Source organism: Macaca nemestrina, chromosome 5 (genome assembly GCF_043159975.1).
Source record: "Macaca nemestrina isolate mMacNem1 chromosome 5, mMacNem.hap1, whole genome shotgun sequence".
Lineage (NCBI taxonomy): Eukaryota > Metazoa > Chordata > Mammalia > Primates > Cercopithecidae > Macaca > Macaca nemestrina.
The window spans coordinates 27870870-27890261 of NC_092129.1; the positions used below are offsets into that span (position 1 = coordinate 27870870).

At 33.1% G+C, this 19392-nt stretch overlaps 1 protein-coding gene across 22 annotated transcripts in view; it reads right to left on the bottom strand.

Moving 5' to 3' along the window:
• The window catches only part of LOC105465538 (triadin), a 408157-nt gene that overhangs the window by 22926 nt on the left and 365839 nt on the right, over positions 1-19392 (bottom strand). For 16 of the 22 annotated variants that reach the window (XM_071096392.1, XM_071096399.1, XM_071096381.1 and 13 more), the window contains 3 exons: positions 15740-15775; positions 14947-14991; positions 12288-12311 (listed from right to left, as the gene is read on the bottom strand). In XM_071096392.1, coding sequence (XP_070952493.1) covers positions 12288-12311; positions 14947-14991; positions 15740-15775 — 105 coding nt within the window. The remainder of the gene's footprint in view (positions 1-12287; positions 12312-14946; positions 14992-15739; positions 15776-19392) is intronic. The other 6 variants (XM_071096396.1, XM_071096387.1, XM_071096389.1 and 3 more) reach the window with 3 other exon arrangements.

The window sequence follows — 19392 nt, forward strand, 5'->3', positions numbered from 1 at the left end:
TGATATTTATAAAAGAAACAGAAAAACCTCAAATAAATGGGAAGCAATGCAAATATCCATCAAGAGTAGAACTGATTAAATATGTATGTTCACAAAGTAATATACTATATGGCAGTGAAAATAAGTAAAATGTAACTACCTAAAAATACTGATAAACCCGAGAAGCATAACATTAAGTAAAAAATTTCAGAGTATGTTCTACAATGTGCTATACACACACAGAGATGACAGACCAACACATGTCATAAAATTAGGAAAAAGTAATCAAGGGAATCATAAAAATGAAACTCATTGTAGTAGTTACTTCTGATAGGAATGGAGGGTTGGAATAGTGAAGTCCCAGTATTTGAAGTATCCAGTTTTCAACTATATGTTACTTTGTATATACCAGAAACTACATAATAAAGTATTTTTAAAGAATAAAACACACTGGAATAATTTACATTTGTAAGAAGGATAGGAAATTCAAATTTTTGATATTAATTTGTATATAAATGAAAGTTATGAAAAAAAATGATGATCTCTCTCCCAAAACTTTATTTTCCAATGAATTATTTTAGAAATGGGAAGGTCTTTTTTTCTCTTTCTGTTTTTGATTGCAATATATAATCAATCTTACTTGCTGAAACAATGTAAGAAAAAAAGCCATACATACAGTTATATATTTATAGCAATGGATTTTTTTTCCACAATCAATATTAACAAAGTAGGAAAAGAGACTTAATAGTCATTTTAGTTTCGACGATTCAGTTTACTTTTTGGAAACATTTAGATCTAATTTTAGACAAATGAATTCAAAACATAATCGGGCATGAATAACATTATTCACACTCATTTTGTAAAGTTAAGTAAACAATGTTTAAAGACTTCTTCTGTAACTACATCCGAATTAGACTATGAAATTTTCTTGTGCAGTGCTAGATATGGGACTGGCATATGTTGTAAAGCGATAAAATTGATTCATTTATTTAAAAGTTAAAATGTTGATATGTCATTTTATCTTAGACAATTTAATTAGTCTGAGATAACATAAATTACTTGATTTTTGAGGTGAATTTACTCTGAAGTAGCTTTTAGGTTGAATTTGATTATTTTAGAAAATATCATTAATTTAATTATGTAAAAAAGGAAACTAAAGATCCTATCAACATAAAATGAAGCATATTCTGTTTGTGTTTAAGAATTTCTGTGTTTAAGAAAATTAGTTGTTTTCTGCCACTGAATTATCATTTTATAATTTACTTACTCATTAATAGTAACATTATTATTTGACAAATTGAAATATTCCTTCAAATGGGAATGACATTGGGAAATTCTAGTTTTCTGAAATTATTGAACATTTTCAATTTGGGAAAATATAATCAATAAAAATAGCTTACACTTTTATTTATTCATCATTATATATATATTATAACAAATAACATGCCTTAGTTATGGTTAATTATAGTCATTAAAAGAATCCATACTAGATATTAATTTCAGAGTTTTCTTTAGAGACATAAGATACACTAAACATGTAAATTCAGAAAAAGACTATTAACTTTTATATCTATGAAATCTGTATTTAATTTTACCTTATGCTTAAATTTTAGATGAATTTTCAAAGTGCTTAATTCTGACATCTAAAATATCTATTATACTCTAATATTGAAACAACTACCTTATTTACTTAGCATATTTATAAAGGAAGGAAAAAATGCAGAGCCAAAAATCTAGATCAGAATATTAAAAGTTATAAAGCTTATACCACAAAAGTAAGACAGAAAGAAAGTTGTTTAAAACATGGAAATCCTAAGTACTTTTCTAGAAGGCTTGGTTGAAACTTCATTGTAAAGTAATAAACTTCTTGAAAACACTAAATTTATTATTATAGCAATGTCAAAGTTAAATTTATTATCTTGGACTAATATCAAAATTGTATGTCAAAGATTATAATGATCTCAAAACTTGGTGCATTCACGTAATTTTGATGAAGTACTAATGGCAAAAATGCTCCCCTATTCAAGAAAAAAAAAAAATTACAGGAAAGATGGCAAAGTTAAACCTCTACATACAATAATCTTAAGAAATGTTCCTACTACATTATTTCATTTGAATTACTCATTTTGAGGATCTAATCAACCTAGCTTTATTTAAATGTTGACTCCCGGACAATAGCAAGAAAATAACTATGCTCACCTATAAAATCTTTTTCTTTGATATACCCAAATCTATTTTGGGTATATCAAAAATAGACCCCCTGTAGCCTTACGACTCATCTAGTTGAAAAACCTTCCCTCAGTATTGTTTGCCTTTTAAGAATGTATTTTATCATCCCTTGGTTTTATTTCACATTTTGCCTTTGGGTAAGTTCCTGGAAAATAATATTTTAGGATGTATTTTTGCTTTTTTAGAGAAAAAGTTTTCAAAAAATTTAAAATGTTAATATCAGGAATAGATAGTGGTGTTATTTAAATTTTAAGAATGTAGGTTTTTTTGCTTTTAATTTTTAAGATAATAAGTACTAAATATAACACAATCTCACACATCCTCCTCCCAATGTCTTCCTCCAAACTCCATGAAAAGCACACTATTTATCATATATTTACCATATCTACAAAAATAAAGATACAGAATGAAAATCAAATGACTATTTAGAAATTAGAAAGCCAGAGGCTGGGAGCAAGATGGCTGTCTAGATTCAGCTAATACGAGCCTCTTCCATGGAAAGAAACAAAAATATCAAGTAGATAGTCAGACTTTGAATAGATGGTCCAAGAGATTACACTGGAATTCAACAGAGAAGTGATAGGAAGCACCAAAAGCAGAGAAGGAAAACAAAGTGTAGCAGTCTGTCTGGCTATGATTGGCTGGGAGCCAGGAGAAGCTCTGGAACATGGGGAAAGTGTAAGTAAGTGTTTCCAAGGGCTCCACATTTCAACCACAGACTAACAGTACTGGATATGGGAGAGTTCCTCAACTCTTGCAGGCATGAAGACTAACATGGAGAGCTGCCTGAAAATTATGCAAAGGCATTGCTCCAAAGAAGGAACTCATATTGAGTCCCACAGGCTTCCAAGCCCTGAGCAGCTACAGCTTGACATCATTCTGAGAGCTCAGCTCCAAAAGGACTATGTCCGGCCCTGGAGTCAATGCTGCCATTGCCACCATAAGGTCAAGGAGGGAGAAGGAAGGCCTGACACTTTCATGTGCCCTGAAGACAAATTCCACTGTTGCTGCTGCAGGTTGCTGCAGGACCAAGGTGCAAGAAAACTACATGCCCCTCGTTGCCTGCCTGTGCCACTCTATTGAGAGTGGCCCCATCATCCTTAGTGGCAAGTCCACAGCTGTCCCCAGTCTCAGAGCACAGCCCCAGAGAGAACTGTGTTCTGCTCTGGGGCTAACATCACCATGGCCACTAACGAGAGAGAGGGAAGGCAGGCCATTTTCAGACACCCAAAGTCAAAGCTAAAGTACCCTATCCAAACCAACAACACATACACATCTTTAGGAAAAAGTCCTCTCCTATTAAAGCAAATCCATAAAATTGGAGGAAACAACTGTTACACCAGATACACAGATAGCAACATAAGGATACAGAAAACAAAACAAGAAAATACGACACCTACAAAGGAATACAATAATTATCTAGCAATAGATCCCAATGGAAAAGAAAATCACAAAATCCCACATAAAAATACCAAAATACTGATTTTAAAGAAGTTCAGTTAGATACAAGAGAAATCTGAAAAACAATACAGAGAAGTCAGAAAAACAAATTAGGATATGAATTGGAAATTTAAAAAAGAGATAGCTATTTTAAAATGGAACCAAATTGAAATTCTGAAACTGAGGAATTCATTGATAAAATACAAAACACACTGGAAACCTTTTTCAATAGGCTAAATCAAGTAAAAGAAAGAATCTCAGAACTTGAAAACAGGTCTTTGGAAATAATCCAGTAAGCCAAAAATAAAGAAAAATAACTTAATGATGAGCAATTTTTTTTGTTACAATTAGGATGACATAAAGTGACAGAATATTCAAATTATCAACGTCCCCAAGATCAAAGAGGATTGGAAAGGGTTAGAAAACCTGTTTAATGAAATAATAGATGAAAACATCTCAAGTCTAGCAAGACACTTGGACATCCAGTCACAGGAAAAAACTAGCAGGAATTTATAGAACATTTTGTCAACAACTACAGAATATTCAAGTTTCTCCAGTTAGAGAGAAAACTGACTAACAGAAAGCAACATCAACATCAACAAAAGGGATGCCCATGCAAAAAACCCTATCCAAAAGTTACCAGCATCAAAGATCAAAGTTAGATAAATCCACAAAGATGAGAAAAAGCCAGTGCAAAAATGCTGAAAATTACAAACCAAATGCCTCTTCTCCTCCAAAGGATAACAACTCCTTGGCAACAAGGGAACAAAACTGGATGGAAAATGAGTTTGACGAATTGACAGAAGTCGGCTTCAGAAGGTGGGTAATAACAAACTCTTCCAAGCTAAACGAGCATGTTCTGACCAAATGCAAGGAAGCTAAAAACCTTGAGAAAAGATTACAGTAACTGCTAAGTAGAATAACCAGTTTAGAGAAGAACATAAGTGACTGATGGAGCTGAAAAACACAGCACAAGAATTTCCTGAAGCATACACAAGTATCAATAGCTGAACTGATCAAGAGGAAGAAAAGATATCAAAGATTAAAGATCAACTTAATGAAATAAAGTGTGAATTCAAGATTAGAGAAAAAAGAATAAAAAAGAATGAACAAAGCCTCCAAGAAATATAGGACTATGTGAAAAGACCAAACTTATGTTTAATTGGAGTACCTGAAAGGGATGGGGAGAATGGAACCAAGTTGGAAAACACACTTCGTGATATTATCCAGGAGAATTTCCCGAATCTAGCAAGTAGGCAAACATTAAAATTCAGGAAATACAGAGAACACCACAAAGATATTCCTTAAGAAGAGCAACTCCAGGACACGTAGACAGCAGATTCACCAAGGTTGAAATGAAGGAAAAAATGTTAAGGACAGCCAGAGAGAAACGTCAGGTCACCAACAAAGGGAAGCCCATCAGACTAACAGCAGATCTCTCTGCAGAAATCCTATAAGACATTAAGAGAGAGGGGGCCAATATTTAACTTTCTTGAAGAAAACAATTTTCAACCAGAATTTCATATCCAGCCAAACTAAGCTTCATAAGTGAAGGAGAAGCAAAATCCTTTACAGACAAGCAAATGCTGAGGGATTTTTGTCACCACCAGGCCTGCCTTACAAGACCTCCTGAAGGAAGCACTAAAAATGAAAAGCAAAAACTGGTACCAACCACTGCCAAAACATACCAAAATGTGAAGACTATCAACACTGTGAAGAAACTGCATCAACTAATGTGCAAAATAGCCAGCTAGCATCATAATGACAGGATCAAATCCACAGGGAACAATGTTAACCTTAAATGTAAATGGGCTAAATGCCCCAATTAAAAAACAAAGACTGGTAATTGGATAAAGAGTCAAGACCCATCAGTGTGCTATATTCAGGAGACACATCACACGTGCAAAGACATACATAGGCTCAAAATAAAGGGATGCAGGAACATTCATCAAGCAAATGGAAAGAAAAAAAAAAAAAAAGCAGAGGTAGCAATCCTAGTCTCTGATAAAACAGACTTTAAACCAACAAAGATGAAAAGAGACAAAGGAGGGCATTACGTAATGGTAAAGGGATCAATGCAATAAGAAGCACTACCTTAAATACATACGCACCCAATACAAGAGCACCCAGATTGAGAAAGCAAGTTCTTAGAGACCTACAAAGAGGCTTAGTCTCCCACACAGTAATAGTGGGAGACTTTAACATCCCACTTTCAATACTAGACAGGACAAGAAGACAGAAAATTAACAAGGATATTCAGGACTTGAACTCAGCTCTGACCCAAGAGGACCTAACAGACATCTACAGAACTCTCCACCCAAATCAAATAGATATACATTCTTCTCAGCACCACATAGTACTTACTCTAAAATTGACCACATAATTGGAAGTAAAACACTCCTCAGCAAATGCAAAGTAATGGAAATTGTAACAGTCACTCAGATCACAGTGCAATCAAATTGTAACTCAGGATTAAGAAACTCACTCAAAACCACAAAACTACATGGAAACTGAACAACCTGCTCCTAAATGACTACTGGATACGTAACGAAATTAAGGCAGAAATAAATGAGTTCTTTGACACCAGTGAGAACAAAGACACAATGTACCAGAATCTCTGGAACACAGATAAAGCAGTGTTTAGAGGGAAATTTATAGCACTAAATGCCCACATGAGAAAGCAGGAAAAATTCAAAATTGACACGCTAACATCACGATTAAAAGACCCAGAGAAACAGGGCAAACAAATTCAAAATCTAGCAGAAGACAAAAAATAACCAGGATCTGAGGAGAACTCGAGGAGATAGAGACATGAAAATCCCTTCAAAACATCAATGAATCTAAGGCTTTTTTTTTTTTTTTTTTTTTTTTTTTTTAATGATTAACAAAATAGACCACTAGCCAGGCTAATAGAGAGGAAAAGAAAGAAGAATCAAATAGACACAATAAAAAATGATAAAGGGGATATCACCTCTGATCCCACAGAAATACAAACTACCATCAGAGAATACTATAAACACTTCTATGCAAATAAACTAGAAAATCTAGAAGAAATGGATACATTCCAGGACACATACACCCTCCCAAAACCAAACCAGGAAGAAGCCAAATCCCTGAATAGACCAATAAAATCTTCTGAAATGTAGGCACTAATTAATAGCCTATCAACCAAAAAAAAAAAAAAAAAAACCCAGGAGCAGATGGATTCACAGCCAAATTCTACCAGAGGTACAAAGAGGAGCTGGTACCATACCTTCTGAAACTATTCCAAACAATAGAATAAGAAGGACTCTCCCCTAACTCATTTTATGAGGACAGCATCATCCTGATATCAAAACTGGCAGAGACATAACAAAAAAAGAAAATTTCAGGCCAATATTCCTGATGAACATTGATGCCAAATTCTCAACAAAATACTGACATACCGAATCCAGCAGCACATCAAAAAGCTTATCCACCACAATCAAGTTGACTTCATCCCTGGGGTACAAGGCTGGTTCAACGTGTGCAAATCAATAAGCGTAATCCATCACATAAACAGAACCAATGACAAAACCACATGATTATCTCAATAAATGCAGAAAAGTCCTTCGATTAAATTCAACACCCCCTCATGCTAAAAACACTCAATAAACTAGGTATTGATGGAATGTATCTCAGAATAATAAGAGCTATTTATGACAAACCCACAGTCAATAGCACACCGAATGGGCAACAGCTGGAAGCAAGGATGCCCTCTCTCACCACTCCTATTTGACATAGTATTGGAAGTTCTGACCAGGACAATTAGGCAAGAGAAAGAAATAAAGGGTATTGAAATAGGAAGAAAGGAAATCAAATTGTCTCTATTTGCAGATGATATGATTACATATTTAGAAAACCCCATTGTCTCAGCCCAAAAACTCCATTAGTTAATAAGCAACTTCAGCAAAGTCTCAGTATACAAAATTAATGTGCAAAAATCACAAGCATTCCTATACACCAATAATAGACAGAGAGCCATCATGAGTGAACTCCCATTCACAACTGCAACAAAGATAATAAAATACCTAGGAATACAACTAACAAGGAATGTGAAGGACCTCTTCAAGGAGAACTACAGACCATTGCTTAAGAAAATAAGAGAGGAATAAACCAATGGAAAAACATTCCATGATCACAGAGGGGAAGAATCAATATTATTAAAATGACCCTGCTACCCAAAGTAAGTAATTTATAGATTCAATGCTATTCCTGTCAAGCTACCTTTGACTCTCTTCACAGAATTAGAAAAAAACTACTTTAGACTTCATATGGAACCAGAAAACAGCCTGTATAGTCAAGACAATCCTAAGCACAAGGAACAAAGCAGGAGGCATCATGTTACCTGACCTCAAACTATATTACAAAGCCACAGTAAACAAAACAGCATGATACTGGTACCAAAACAGATATATAGACCAATGAAACAGAACAAAGGCCACAGAAATAACACCACACATCTACAACCATCTGCTCTTTGAAAAATCTGACAGAAACAAACAATAGGGAAAGGATTCCCTATTTAATAAATGGTATTGGGAAAACTGGCTAGCCATATGCAGAAAACTGAAACTGGACCCCTTCCTTACAGCTTATACAAAAATTAACTCAAGATAGATTAAAGACTGAAATAAAAATAAACAAAAGATCAATAAAATTGTGTACTGAAATAATAAAATTAAAACAGCTAGCTAGCCTGAGCAGAAATATAAGAGAACTTAAAGTATAATAAAAAGAAAAAAAAGAAAAAAAAAGAAATAAGACCCAAATAAACTCAGAGGAAAAAGGAGACAGTACAACAGATACCACAGAAATACAAAAGATCATCAGAGAATTATATGCACAACTATATGCTAGGTAACTGGAAAACCTATTGGATACTGATAAACTCCTGAAAACATAAAACTCACCAAGATCGAATCAGGAAGAAATAAGACCTGAACAGATCAACTGTAGCAAAATTTAGTCAGTCATTCCAAAAAATTCCAGTCAAATTCTATGAAACATAAAAAGAAAAACTTCATCCCAGTTTTAAAACTATTCCAAGAAATTAATGAGGAGAGAACTCTCCCTAACTCAATCCACAAAGTCAGTATTACCCTGATACCCAAACCAGACAAGGACATACAAAAAAATAAAACTCCCAGTGAGTATCTCTGTTGAATATAGATGCAAAAATCCTCAACAAAATACTAGCATAATGAATCTAATATCATATCGAAAAGATAATATACCATGACCAAGAAGGATTCATCCCAGGGATGCAACGATGGCTCAACATGTGAAAATCAATAAACCTGATACATCTCATCAACAGAATAAAGGACAACCCCTTTGAAAAGAGGGCAAATGAACAGACATCTCACAAAAGAATACATACAAGCATCCAACAAACATATGAAAACATACTGAGCATTAGTAATTATGACAGAAATTAAAACCATAATAAGATACCATCTTACACCAGTCAGAAAGTCTATTATGAAAAAGTAAAAAAAACAAACAAACAAACAAAAAAACCCAAAAAACAACAACAACAAAAAAGATATTGACGAGGTTGTGGAGAAAAGGAAGGCTTATACACTGTTGGTTGGAATGTAAATTGGTTCAATTCCTATGTAAACGTTATGGAGATTTCTCACAGACCTAAATTAGAATTAACATTTGACCCAGCAATCCCACTACTGCATATCTACCCAAAGGAAAAGTAATAATTAAATTAAAAAGATACCTGCACTTCTATGTTTATTGCAGCACTATTCACAATCGCAAAGTCATGGAATCAACCTAAGTGCCCATTAAGGGATAATTAGATAAAGAACATGTAGTATTTATATACCACAGAATACTATAAAGCCATAAAAAAGAGTAAAATCATGTATTTTGCAGCAACATGGATAGAGTTGAAACCCATCATAATACGTGAAATAACTCTGAAACAGAAAATCAAATTTATCACGTGTTCTCACTTATAAGTGGGAGCTAAACAATGTGTACACATGGACGTAAAGATAGAAATAATAGACGTGATGACTTCAAAAGGGGGAAGAATAGACTGTCCTAGCCAGATAATCAAGACAAGAGAAAGAAATAAATAGAATGTTCGAGTGAACAATCAAACAAGAGAAAGAAATAAAAGGCATCCACATTGGAAAAGAATTCAAACTGTTCCACTTTGCTGATGATATGATCTTACATTTAGAAAACCCCAAAGACTCCACCAAATAACTTCTAGATTTGATAAATAAATTCAGTAAAATAGCAGAATACAAAATCAACATAAAAATGAGTAGCATTTCCATACACCAATAATGAACTAGCTGAAGAAGAAATCAAGAAGGTAATCCCATTTATAACAGCTATAAGAAAAATACCCAGGAATAAATACAATCAAGAAAGAGAAAGATCTCTGTGAGGAAAACTACAAACACTGATTAAAAAAATTAAAAAGAACACAAACAAAAGACATGACATGTTCATGGCTGTAAAAGTTAGAGGACCTGGTCCCTGCTAGACAAGATGTGCAGGCACTAGAGTGGAGTTAGAACATGCAAGGGGAAGAGAGTGATGGCCACAAAGCACAGCTATTTCATGAAACTCCTTTAGTTAAACAGAAACAAATGACTGAAAAAAAGTTCTGAGCCCCAAAACCCACTCCTACCACCAACGCTAACAAAATACACATATACATAATGCTGTAAAAGGATTCAGACAAAGAATGATACTTGTTTAGTTTCAAATATATATAGTATGCTCTTCTTTATAAATACCTAAGGCAGTTTTTTGATGCTGGCTCCTAAAAAGCATGATGAAAACAGTGATGTGTGCTATAGAGAAAACAAGCTTCACATACTCCAAAAACCACCTTTTAAACAGAATCATTCCATGATGTCTCTGATCATTTATTTTAAAATGGTCCCTATAAATGATATATTTTAAATGATATATTTTTCTTTCTCAAATCTTTCCCTTTTCAGTTACTGCTCATAATCTTACTCTTATTACTACAACTGCTATTACTATGAAGTTAGGTGTCCCAATAATTCCTTGACTTTTTACTTCCCTCTTAGCTTTCTGCGGCACATTCTAAAATCTTTTGGCCTTACATGTTCTCCACCTGACAGTTTTACCTTAAATGTGCTTACTTCCCACTTCTTTCCAACACTACCCCTCAACTTCAACCAATACTTCTGATGCTGTCTTTCTTTCTTAGCCATTTCTATCCTTTTCTCCAGCTAACCGAATCCTAACCATTCTTCAAGGCAAAAATCTTGGCATTACCTCATTTATGAAGTCTGCTCTCATTACCTTTGGCTGTAGGGGAATGGTGTGGAATAGGGTAGCTTCCAAGGGCCTTTGCTTTTATCTACACATTTTGCCCTTGCCATCAGTGAGACAATTTTGGGTCCTTACAATATATTTCCTTTTTTAAATTCCTGAGGCAAGTCTACGATCACCTGAAATCAAAGACCTTTGAATGACATATGTGGTAAGTATCATATTTTAATGATTCATTTTTATTGTCTTCAATATTAGCATTAGGTACAGTATAAGCACTCAGTTGGACCTTCTCTATCCAATTCTGTAGCCACTGACTACCTGGGGCTTTGGGAAATTGAAATGTGACTAGCACAAGATAAAATGTGCTGTAAGTATAAAATACACATAAGATTTCAAAATCTCAATACAAAAAATGAATGTAGAGGATAAATACATTTCTATATTGATTATATATTGAAATAATATGTGTATAAAATAAGTTACATAAAATAAAATATTACTAAAATTATTTTCACTTATTTATTTTTGTCTTTTAATGTGTCAACTAGAAAATTAATATTACATATATGTCACATTTTATATTTGTGTTGGGTGGCACTTATTTAGAATAACTTTTTTATAAATATGGAAATAAAAAAGGATAAATTATTTCCTTGAATTTTAAGAACTTGTAAGAATATTTACAGTTATATCCTATATACAGAGAATTTCTATCTGTACCTGGATCCTGCTATTCTAGAGAATCTATTCTGGGAGCTGTGGTTTATACTATAGAAGATACATCCATTCCTAACTATGATGTTTTTCTTAGATATACAATTATATTTAGGTTTCTTAGATATACAATTATATTACAATTTATGTTTACAGTTAAATTATAACTATACAATTAAATTACAATTTAAGTTTCTCAGATATACAATTTTATTTAGGTTAATGAACATTAGAAAACAGCAGCAAAAGCATCACTTTTCGACCATATGTGGTCTTTAACAAATTTCTAGTGATTGACAGTTTAAGGCAGATACAGAATTATTTTATTTCACTTGACTTTAATCACTGAAAGTATTTATTTATTTAAATGCAAATCACTTTTATTTTCAGGCTGGAGAAAATAATAAGGCATTTCTGTTACAAGTTGTAATTTCAAATAGCATAGTTCTTTTTTTTAAGTTTCAACATAAGTAGCAATAAAAGCTAATAAATTCCTGTCAGAAGATTTAGTTTAGAATAAACTAAAACTGAACACATCAAAAATAGAAATATTTTATGAATTTCATCTTGAAATTGATACCATATATCAAAGAGAACTTGGCATTAATACAAACTGTACTTACTTGATACTCTTGCAGATTTTTCTGCTAAAAAGAGAATATAAATAAGTTTTGTTTAACTGAGATAAAATGCAAGGAAATTATAAATCAGTAGACTTTATAAAAATATCTAATTATTTTGTTTCTTGCTTATTATTTAAGAATGAATGAAGAAATACAGTCCTCTATTGCCTGTCAACATGAGTCTTTGTTTTATCATAATTTTTAATTTTAAAAAATTTTTATTTAGAGATGAGGTCTCAGTTGCCCAAGGGACATGAAGTAGTACAATCATAGCTCACTGCAGCCTCAAATTCCTGTGCTCAAGCAATCCTCCCCCCTCTGCCTCCCAAGTAGCTGGTATTACAAGTATGAGCTACCATGCCTGGCTGATTCTTTGAATATCTTGGTTAATCTATTTTATCTAAGAAAATATGTCAGCTATCACAAAAGCTATTCATCAAAGTGTCACAAAATATTTATGCTTTTTAAATACTCTTACTAAAATCAGGATCTTTGTAAAATTAAGAGTTTTGGCTCAACTATTATTATGCCTAACTTGAATAAAATTACTTTGTATTTTGTAACAGCTAAATATTTTCTTTAAAATTCCCAGACTTCATGAAATATATCATTTAGAATTATTTTTCTTTCAAAAAACAAGATAAATAATTACCAGACTATAAAATAAATCTTAAAAAACAACATGCAAAGTAAGTCAGTTTACTTTTTCATAATAATTTATTTATTTCAATGAGAGGTTATTATTTTTCAAAGAAATGTGCTTTCTTATTAAGCTGCATGTAGGACAAAATAACTAAGGTGAAATTATTATCCCAAACACTAGAGCAGACATTCTAACTTCTTGAAAAAGACTAGTAACATGTCCATTCTAACATTAGTCTCATTTAAAGAGCCAGGCTAGAATATATAACTTTTAAGCAATCTGTATTACATGGTTTATTGTGAGATTTGTAGAGTTTCTAACATAAACCTCAGGATTAAAATTTTATTAAAATTAGATTATTCCTATTAAAAACATTTTCAGCTTGGATAGATATTTTCTGTATCACTAGAGTACTATGGTTCATGCATAAAATTATAAAGTAAATAATTTGGAAAACTATTTCACTAAGACTAACACGTTATTATTTTTTTCTTTAAAAATACTAGCATTGGTTAGAAAGGTAGAAATTTAGGGAAAAAATAGACTTTCACTGATACATAATGAACTGTTAAATGAAGGAATGAATAAGAATATGCCTGCTCTCAATTATCTCTGCATTGGACTTGTGCTTTCGTATGTAATCACAATATGAAGACTTTAAAATGATAGATTCACAGAACAGAGTAAGAAATCTGAATCAGAAGTCTGAATCCCTTGTACAGCTGAGTTACAGAGGTTTCCTCAAATCCTCTCTCTAATAGATCACTCCCTTGGGGGCAAAGTGGGATAGACTCTATCCTTGGGCTGCTCTGATTGGCAGAAAACTTTCTCTTGTATTTGCAGCAGCATAATAGAACACTGAAGTGTCAATAGATGGCCTTAACCATTATAGTGTTTGGAAACATAACAAACTTGGAGTCAAATCTTGTCTGTACCATATAAATGCTCTTGATATGTCAGATTTTCTTTCATTGCACTTATCTCATCTTCAAACTGGACATGATAATTGGGCTTTCCTAAGGATTAAGTAAACTAATAATAGGAAAATGTATAACCATACTTTTTCTAATTAATTTACTTTTCTCATCATTCTGGCTGATTATCTCAAAGGATATTAAGCAATATTTAAAAGAATGTTTCAATATAAAAATTGTGCCCCTATATTATTCTACAGATGTAATTTTCCTTTGTATTGAAAGTTTTACCTCTTAATATTAGTGATAATTATGAATACATTAATAATTTTATGTGTAAGTGGTATGTCTAGATATATCTAGTCATTTCACGGATATGTACCACAGTGAGCAGTAAAAGGGAGTCAGTGAAAAACAAAGCTTTTTCTCCGCCTACTAGAGATCTATGTATTTGCTATGAATGGAAATAGTTGTCTTAGTTATGCTATGTTTACCTAGCAACTTAGAATTTACAGCACTTTTTTAAAGTAATTGAATTTGCCTAAAATTATGTTGCCAAGGCTACATAATTTAGAATAAACCTTATAGTTTTATGATAATAATATCAGCAAAATAGATCATTCTCTTTTTAAGAAACACATGTCTCCATTATGCATGCTGGCATTTCCTATTTTGTGTCTAGGTTGAATTAATTTAAAGGTCTAATTTATAAGTAATAAAAAAAATTCATAATCTTAACTGTATGTTATTTAATCATAGATGCAAATAAATCCCAGTAATATTTATTTTTACTACCATATTACTTTTGACATTGTTCATGCTAAAAAAGTCTTTTGTAATTGAGAACTTTTTCTTCTGGTGTGTAACAGAATATTTTGTTCACGTTAATGTTGCTGACAGTTCTGATTTCTTCACATTTTCTTATTTTCTATTGAAATGTAAGCCTTCTGCTAGATTTTCTACCTGTCCACTTACTCTGCTGTTAAGAGAAGTTTGTATCTTTTAGATTTCTTTGTTTCAAAATAATTTAATATTAATATTAAGCAACAAAATAATTCAGATATTTTCATACCAACATAGTACTTATGTAATTCAAGATTACCTTTTGTCACATTGTGTAACTGAAGACTTTCTTTTCTTGTTGAGACTGTTAATAAGGAAAATGTAAATTAAAATTAAATTTTTAAAGTAAATTTCCATAAAAATTGTCTCACATCAATGCTGAGCTTTAAAGAATGAAGATAATTTAAGTGTTATAAACATTTTCTCAAGGTGGTTTTCAAAAATTTTTTCTATCTAACTGGTACCTAACAAAAATAAATGTTAGCACTAGACATTGTTTTATAAACAGAGGTATAACATGAATGTAGGAACAAAATTAACTAGAATCTATGAAAAATGGGTCATTCTGATTAACTGGATTTGGAGATAAACAAAATGAGTTATTTTGTCATTGACAATAATTCTGATATGCCTAAGAATGCTTTCCTACTGATCTAATAAACTATCTCTTTGGTAATTAAGACCTTTGTAAGCTTTATGATAATTACACTCAAATCAGTAATTGTCATATTATATGGTGTAGTTTTCTAAATAAATAAACCCAATGCTAAGAAAAATGGCAGCACTGTAATTCGTTTTATACCTTGCTCATCAGTGGCAGAACAAATCAATGCTTATTTGCGTGGGTTGACTTACATCCATTGCTTCTTTGACACTGCTGTTACTAGATATCCACCAATTACTTACCACATTTCTTCTCTTACTCATGCTAGCACTCATCACATACATTTTTAAAAGTTTTTTTTTTTTCATATGGTATAAATACATTTTGACTTAAAATATTTTAGCTTCTGGGCTTTGCATTCTATTTTTTTATTCTTTTAAAAAATTACCTTTTTCTTCTTTGAGATGCTTCATGTCTGCTTTTTCTGTGTAGAAGAAATAGTAATGGTAATTTATTTACTTATTTATTTTTAATTATACTTTAAGTTCTGGGATACATGTGCAGAACTTGCAGGTTTGTTACATAGGTATACATGTGTCATGGTGGTTTGCTGCACCTATCAATCCGTCATCTACATTAAGTATTTCTCCTAATGCTATTCCTTCCCTTAACCCCCACTCCCAGAGAGGCCCCAGGGTGTGATGTTCCCCTCCCTGTGCCCATATGTTCTCGTTGCTCAACTCCCACTTATGAGTGAGAACATGCGGTGTTTGGTTTTCAGTTCCGGTGTTAGTTTGCTGAGAATGATGGTTTCCAGCTTCACCCATGTCCCTACAGAGGACATGAACTCATTCTTTTTTATGGCTGCACAGTATTCCATGGTGTATATGTGCCAATTTTCTTTATTCAGCCTATCACTGATGGACATGTGGGTTGCTTCCAAGTATCGGTCACATGCTATTTCTGGTTCTAGATCTTTGAGGAATTGCCATACTGTCTTCCGCAATCGTTGAACTAATTTACACTCTCACCAACATTGTAAAAGTATTCCTATTTCTCCACATCATCTCCAGCATCTGTTGTTTTCTGGCTTTCTAATGATTACCATTCTAACTGGTGTGAGATGGTATGTCATTGTGGTTTTGATTTGCATTTCTCTAATGACTGGTGATGATGAACTTTTTTTAATATGTTTGCCTTCTTTTGAGAAGTGTCTGTTCATATCCTTCGTCCACTTTTTGATGGGGTTCTGTATTTTTTTCTTGTCAATTTCTTCAAGTTCCTTTTAGATTCCAGATATTATTCCTTTGTCATATAAATAGATTGCAAAATTTTTCACCCATTCTGTAGGTTGCCTGTTCACTCTAATGATAGTTCCTTTTGCTGTGCAGAAGCTCTTTAATTTAATTAGATACCATTTGTCAATTTTGGCTTTTGTTGCAAATGCTTTAGGTGTTTTAGTCATGAAGTCTTTGCCCATGCCTATGTCCTGAATGGTATTCCCTAGGTTTTCTTCTAGGGTTTTTATGGTTTTAGGTCTTACATTTAAATCTTTTTCTTTGTTTTCCGTTTTATTTTATTTTTATTTATTTATTTATTTTTGACAGAGTCTCACTCTGGCACCAAGCTAGAGTGCAGTGGCACGATCTTGGCTCACTGTAACCTCCGCCTCTCAGGTTCAAGCGATTCTCCTGCCTCAGTCTCCCAAGTAGCTGGACCACTGGCATGTGCCACCACGCCAGGCTAATTTTTGTATTTTTAGTAGAGACAGAGTTTCACCATGTTGGCCAGAATGGTCTCAATCTCTTGACCTCATGATCCGCCCACCTCAGCCTCCCAAAGTGCTGGGATTACAAGCATGAGCAACCACGTCCAGCACATTTAAATCTTTAATGCATCTTGAGTTAATTTTTGTATAAGGCATAAGGAAGGTGTCCAGTTTCTGTTTTCTGCATATGGCAAACCAATTTTCCCAACACCATTTATTAAACAGTGAATTCTCACTTTCCCCATTGCTTGTTTTTGTCAAGTTTGTCAAAGATCAGATGGTTGTAGATGTGTGCTGTTATTTCTGAGGCCTCTGTTCTCATTGGTCTATATTTCTGTTTTGGTACCAGAACCATGCTGTTTTGGTTCCTGTAGCCTTATAGTATGGTTTGAAGTCAGATAGTGTAATGCCTCCAGCTTTGTTGTTTTTGCTTAGGATTTTCTTGGGTATGTAGACTCTTTTTTGGTTCCATATGAAATTTAAAGTATTTTTTTTTTTCTAATTCTGTGAAGAAAGTAAATGGTAGCTTTATGGCAATAGCATTGAATCTGTAAATTACTTTAAGCAGTATGGCCATCTTCACGATATTGATTCTACCTATCCATGAGCATGGAATGTTTTTCCATTTGTTTGTGTCCTCTCTTATTTCCTTGAGCAGTGTTTTGTAGTTTTCATTGAAAAGGTCCTTCGCATCCCTTGTAAGTTGTATTGCTAGGTATTTTATCCTCTTTGTGGCAATTGTGAATGGGAGTTCACTCATGATTTGGCTCTCTGTTTGTCTATTATTGGTGTATAGCATTGCTTGTGAATTTTGCACATTGAGTTTGTATCCTGAGACTTTGCTGAAGTTGCTTATCAGCTCAAGGAGTTTTGGGGCTGTGACGATGGGATTTTCTAAATATACAATCATGTCATCTGCAAACAGTGACAATTTGACTTCCTCTCTTCCTATTTCAATACTTTTATTTCTTTCTCTTGCCTGATTGCTCTGGCCGGAGCTTCCAATACTATGTCAAATAGGAGTGGTGAGAGAGGGCATCCTTGTCTTTTGTAGGGTTTCAAAGGGAATGCTTCCAGCTTTTTCCCATTCAGTATGCTATTGGATGTGGGTTTGTCACAAGAAGCTCTTATTATTTTGATAAAAATTCCATCAATACCTAGTTTATTGAATGTTTTTAGCATGAAGAGATGTTGAATTTTGGCAAAGGCCTTTTCTGTACTATTGAAATAATCATGTGTTTTTTGTCATTGGTTCTGTTTATGTAATTGATTACATTTATTGATATGTGTATGTTGAACCAGCCTTGCATCCCAGGGATGAAGCTGACTTGATTGTGGTGGATAAACTGTTTAATGTGCTGCTGGATTCGTATTGTCAGTATTTTATTGAGGATTTTCGCATCAATGGTCATCAGGAATATTGGCCTGATATTTTCTTTTTTTTTTTTTTTTTATGTCTTTGCCAGGTTTTGGTATCAGGATGGTGCTGGCCTCATAAAATGAGTTAGAGAGGAGTCCCTCTTTTTGTATTGCTTGAAATCATTTTAGAAGGAATGGTACCTGCTCCTCTTTGTACCTCTAGTGGAACGTAGAATTTGTCTGTAAATCTGTCTGGTCCTGGGATTTTTTTTTTGGTTGGTTGGTAGGCTATTAATTACTGCCTCAATTTCAGAACTTGTTATTGTTCTATTCAGGGATTTGACGTCTTCTGGTTCAGTTCTGGGAGGGTGTTTGTATCCAGAAATTTTTCCATTTCTTCTAGATTTTCTAGTTTATTTATGTAGAGGTGTTTATAGTATTCTCTGATGGTAGTTTGTATTTCTGTGGAATCAGTGGTGATATCTGCTTTATCATTTTTTATTGTGTCTATTTGATTCTTCTCTCTTTTATTCTTCATTAGTCTGGTTAATGGTTTATCTATTTTGTTAATCTTTTTAGAAAAAACAGCTCTTGGATTCACTGATTTTTTAAGGGTTTTTTGTGTCTCTCACTCCTTCAGTTCTGCTCTGATCTTAGTTATTTATTGTCTTCTGCTAGCTTTTGAATTTGTTTGCTCTTGCTTCTGTAGTTCTTTTCATTGTGATGTTAGGGTATTGATTTTAGATCTTTCCCACTTTCTCTGTATCAGAGTAATATATTTATTAACAAGTCTTCTTAAGGTGAGGAATTGAATTTTGTGTAGGCAGTTTTCACAGTTCAGTAGTAATATGAAAAGAAGTCTGTAGCTTTAATTTAGTAGTAACAGGTAGAGCCTGCTTTCGGCTTTACATTCCTGATCCTTTTAGATATTTAATAAAAATGCAATACCTATATGTTTTGCATGATGAACTATA